We start from the raw sequence: 5,214 nt of genomic DNA, 5'->3' as shown, positions 1-5,214 counted from the left end.
AAAACACCGACAAAACATAAATAAATTTAATTTAGTGTCGTATAAAAATATTTGACATTCTAAGGGTTTCCAAGGAAAAGCGTAATGGTCTTTTTGCCACGTTGGCCGTATTCTCACCTCCCAAACTGTGTGGGGCCGAGGAGGTGACAGATGTTTCTCGGTTACCGGCGGAGTTCCCGACTCTTCCTCTCCCTCTACTTGCCTTCTACTGTTCTTATGCTCGATTGTCAATGGCGGTAGAGCTCTATCAATCTCTCTCTCTATCCTGCTTGCGGTTGATAACGTTGGGTATACTTCTTGATTCATTCTGATTCTTGATTTTGGTCGCTTCGTTTCGATCTTCAGAGGTTGGATTAGAAGTTTGAAGAGATGGAGATGGAGATGCCGTTGATGGAATTTCAACGAGCTACGGGCTTTGATTCCGCGAATTGGGGCTTTGAATCCGAAGAAATTACAGAATTTCTCAGATCTTTCGATGATTTTTCATATGAGAAGGTAGGAAATCGCGTTTCTCAGGATCATACTGAATTCGGCTTGATAAATCGACTGCGTTCCGTTCAACTCGACGATGATGTCTCCGTGGAACCCTACGCGCTGTGGGGGACGATGGGAGACGTGGCGACGGCCAGTGATTTGATCAACGATTCCTTCGACGAGGCTAGATCTGCCTTGGTACAGCCACGCCAGCTCTATCCCAGGTCTGAATTTCACTTCTCTCGGAATTCTCTTCTTGGGGGAAGCTGCTCTGAGACTGTAGAATCTTTGTGCAATGATTTTTGGGAAAATCCTTTCGATTCTGGCGATCCATGGGAAATGGGTTCTGCCCCTATTTCTCCACAGACTGTTCTTCAGCCTCCGATTGGGAAGAACTCCTGGGGTTTAAAATCTCCCCGGTCTCATCACAAGCTTTATACTGCATCTCTTGGCAACTGTAGTTCCATAGCCGCCGTCGCTAAGGATCAACAAGGATGCCGGCACTTGCAACGGGTCCTCGATGAAGGATCGGATGAGGAGAGAGAGATGATATTTAATGAGATACTGTATCATATGCCGGAGCTTATGGTGAACCCATTTGGAAATTATCTCGTACAAAAGGTATTAGATGTCTGCACCGATCAACAAAGGCTTGAAATCGTCTACATTCTCACTGCCCAGCCCGCAGAGATTGTTAATATTGCTATGAACATGCACGGGTAAGTTCGTATTTGCTCTAATCACGTTGATTTATGTAAGTTTCATGCTGATTTTTTTTGGGGGGGTTTTTTAGGACGAGGGCCTTGCAGAAACTGATAGAGATTGTGAAGAACGAGGAGGAAATTAGCCTTGTTAGCTCAGTGATTCAAGCAAACTTTCTTAACCTGGCGACGGATGGAAATGCCAATCATGTGGTACAACGTTGCTTGAGGCACTTCTCCTATGAACAGAGCAGGGTAAATACACTTATCAATTATCCGTTCATAATTCACTTATTTTAGTGCTTGTTCGTGGAAATACTAATTTTTATTTTTATTTCTTTCTAGTTTATTTTTGAAGCTGCTGCAAAGTATTGCATTGAGATTGCGACTCATAGACATGGGTGTTGCGTCTTGCAACAATGCATAGCTTATTCGACTGGGCAGCATAAAGAGAATTTGTTGACAGAAGTTTCTCTCAACGCACTTGCCCTTGCTCAGGACGCTTATGGGTAATTCAGTTTGTCGATATTTACTTTTCTCTCATGGCATTTATAAATTTTTATCATAGATTATCATAAATTTGTCGATATTTGTAGTTTATCTTTAATGATTATTAGTTACTGAATACATCCTCGGCATCTAATTTCTAATTGCAATGAACTAACTTTGTTTATATTATATAAACAGAGAAACGTTTTAAAACTCGTGACAGATTGTTTTATTCTTAGGATCATTGAGATAAAAAAAAAAATTGGATATATGCTGGTCAAACCCGAATGACACTGATTTTTTTGTTGCTGTTTCATCAGGAACTATGCTGTACAGTATATACTGGATATGGTGAATCATTCAGCAATCGAAACGATAAAATTCAGATTGAAGGGAAACTATGGTCAATTGTCGATGCAGAAATTCAGCAGCAATGTGGTGGAAAAATGCCTACGTGTGTTTGACGAAACTGGGAAAAAGATGATCATCTCCGAACTGCTCTCTGTATCCTGCTTCGATCTTCTGATGCAGGACCCATATGCAAATTACGTCATCCAGTCGGCATTACTTGTTTGCAAGGTCTCTATCTCCATCTATCTCTCAACATTTCTATCTCTCTCTACTTCAATGATCTCATTCGTTCATGATCATTTACAACTTTTTCCTGTTTTGGCTGAAATCTACAGGGCCAACTCCGGAACACTCTGGCCGATGCCATCCGCTCTCGACCAGCTCTCCGCAGCAATCCATACTGCAGAAGAATTTTTAACCTCGTGAAAAAATAATTCATATTTATTTTCCATATTTTTTGGGCCGTTCAAATATATTTCTGCGCATTTCATGTGCCTTTGTACCTTAGAAATGGCATCTATTTTACAGATCATTAACAAGAAGAGCAGCGGTTCCTCTTCTTTTCCTACTTTAAAAAGAGTTGACCGTATCCACTTCATGTCAACATGGTCAAACCTCTATGTGGGTTATACTTTCAAAGAGAGAGAGAGAGAGAGAGATAGATACAGGAAAAGAGGGAGATATATCAGAAATATATAAAAATTGGTGGGGCAAGTCACACTCAAATGGAAAAGTTCATGTGCCTTTGTACCTTGGAAATGTCATCTATCTTAAAGATCATTAACAAGAAAGAATCAGTTCCTCTTCTTTCCCAACTTTAACAAGAGTTGACCTTATCCACTTAGCATGTCAACATGGTCAAACCTCAATATGGGTTATACTTTCAGAGAGAGAGAGAGAGAGATAGAGAGAGAGAGAGAGAGAGAGAGGAAAAGAGGGAGATATGTCAGAAGTATATAAAAATTGGTGGGGCAAGTCACACTCAAATGAAAAAAAGTCAAGCATTGAAAGAAGTCAAATTATCCACTCTGCAGTTGAACTTATGTGCAAAGAAAGTCAAAATTGCCAAGGATCTGTCAATTTGATATAATACATAGCAGGATATGTGAGCCTCAGTAACACACCTACCCTCCGTTCTCGTCTCCTCTTCGTACCTTCCTTTGGCGATCTTTCGTCACATTTTGTCATTTCCATTTTTCTCCCTTCAACCCCGCAAACTTCTCTCTCGTCTCCTCCCCTCTTCTGAATTCTAAATTCTTATGGATGGTTGGATGTTCAATCATATATTTGAGATCATCTCAGAAAATGTTGTATAGAATACGTCCTCACAATACACACCCATTTGGGTTTTAGTGTCATATATTATCAAGCTTCTTTTAGAGACATGGAAATAAACAGTTACATGTAGAGAGATAAATAGATAGATAGAGGGATAGAAAGATAGATAAAGAGATGGAGGGAGACGGAGACAGAGAGGCATAGAGCAAGAAAGAGAAAGAGACAGACATAGAACGCAGAGAGAGATAGAGAGAGAGAGAGACTGAAACAGTGGGGCATAGAGCAAGAAAGAGAAAGAGACAGACATAGAACGCAGAGAGAGACACAGAGAGAGAGAGAGAGACAGAAAGAAGGCCATAGAGCAAGAGAGAGAAAGAGACAGAGAACGCAGAGAGAGAAACAGAGAGAGATGGAGAGAGAAAGAGAGAGAGGGAGACAGAGAGCGAAAAAGAGGGAGAGAGAGAGGGAGGGAGAAAGGGAGGGATAGAGAGAGGGAGGGAAAGAGAGGGAGGGAGGGAGAGAGAGGGAGGGAGGGAGAGAAAGAGGAAGGGAGAGAGAGGGAGGGAAAAAGAGGGAGAGGGGGAGAGAAAGAGGGAGGGAGGGAGAGAGGAGAAAGGGAGGGAGGGAGAGAAAGGAGGGAGAGAGAGGGAGGGAGAAAGGGAGAGAGAGGGATAGAGAGGGAGTGAGAGGGAGGGAGGGAGAGAAAGAGGAAGGGAGAGAGAGGGAGGGAGAGAGAGGGAGGGAGAGAGGAGAAAGGGAGGGAGGGAGAGAAAGGAGGGAGAGAGAGGGAGGGAGAAAGGGAGAGAGAGGGATAGAGAGGGAGTGAGAGGGAGGGAGAGAGAGAGAGAGAGAGAGAGAGAGAGAGAGAGAGAGAGAGAGAGAGAGAGAGAGAGAGATGTACTGAGTAGGGAATGACAGCCGTCATTCGTCACGTCACACGTCACGGTGATGGATGACGAGCTGGGCTTGATGGTCATGCGATGGTGACAGGGGGCCTCGGACAAGTGACGGAATTGGACGGCCGTCACGAATGACGGATTTTTAAAAATGACCAAAAAAACTTAAAAATAGTTAGATATAAGCTTTTCGACGGCTGAGATTTTGCCATGTGGTGTTGCTAACTCGACTTCTTGGCATTTTGCAGAAAAGTCCCCGCATTAATTTGCTTGCACAAAAGGATGTCGTCCAAAGATAATTGGAGATATGCCCCTCCAATTCTCTCTCCTCTGCATTGTTGTTTTTTCCATCACACGTGACGGTGATGCCGTCCGGTGACGAGGACGTGACGGGGACGCCGCAAAACATGACGGTGACGGAAACATGACGGATTTTTCCAAAATCTTCGGACGTGACGAAACTTTCATCACGTCACCGTCCGTCACAGATTGTCATCCGTCCCGTCACGTGTGGGGCGACACGTCCCAGACGTGCCGTTCGCTAGTTGTACATTTATATAGATAAGAATGTGACTTGTCACATTCTTATCTATATATCGGACCACATTACTCATATCTCAAAACTGCTAAAAAGTCAGAAAGCACATCTATGAGTTATTGCATGTCGTACGATTTGAAAGGCACGTTTCCGGTGCGACCGTTCAGTATAAAAGAAAAAGACAGCTGAGCGTACGAGTTGATGTCTTTCGATACGTACAAAGTACAATTTTCCGTGCGACCATTGTATCGGGACCAGCGCTGCCGACTTCTTCATTCACCATATGCAGGACTTTATTGGGTTTTTTAGAAATCTTCCACGTGTCATACAAAATATCGTTATCTTTTCATTTTGTTTTTTAACCCCCATTCTAACAAAATTAGGCAAAACGACGATCCGTCCGGCAAAACCAGCGGCGAAAGTTCGGTTTCGTCAAAATCTATTTATATTGGAATTGTCTGCAAGAAAATTTGAATTCCAGGTGCCA

At 42.9% G+C, this 5,214-nt stretch overlaps 1 protein-coding gene across 1 annotated transcript; it reads left to right on the top strand.

Moving 5' to 3' along the window:
• Positions 1-221: 221 nt before the first annotated feature.
• On the top strand, positions 222-2,583 carry LOC144701774 (putative pumilio homolog 8, chloroplastic). The gene is made up of 5 exons (XM_078573531.1): positions 222-1,193; positions 1,268-1,430; positions 1,521-1,684; positions 1,985-2,243; positions 2,351-2,583. The coding sequence occupies exons 1-5, from the start codon at positions 370-372 to the stop codon at positions 2,447-2,449; spliced, it is 1,509 nt and encodes a 502-aa protein (XP_078429657.1). The 5' UTR covers positions 222-369; the 3' UTR covers positions 2,450-2,583.
• Positions 2,584-5,214: the final 2,631 nt, after the last annotated feature.

Source organism: Wolffia australiana, chromosome 4 (genome assembly GCF_029677425.1).
Source record: "Wolffia australiana isolate 7733 chromosome 4, ASM2967742v1".
Lineage (NCBI taxonomy): Eukaryota > Viridiplantae > Streptophyta > Magnoliopsida > Alismatales > Araceae > Wolffia > Wolffia australiana.
This window is presented reverse-complemented; position numbering and strand designations above follow the sequence as displayed.

Excerpts from the sequence above, each read along its gene's own strand:
- LOC144701774 (XM_078573531.1), top strand. The coding sequence starts at position 370 with ATGGAGATGGAGATGCCGTTGATGGAATTTCAACGAGCTACGGGCTTT. Across the intron at positions 1,194-1,267 it reads ATTGCTATGAACATGCACGG|GACGAGGGCCTTGCAGAAAC; the intron begins GTAAGTTCGTAT and ends GGGGTTTTTTAG. Across the intron at positions 1,431-1,520 it reads TCTCCTATGAACAGAGCAGG|TTTATTTTTGAAGCTGCTGC; the intron begins GTAAATACACTT and ends ATTTCTTTCTAG.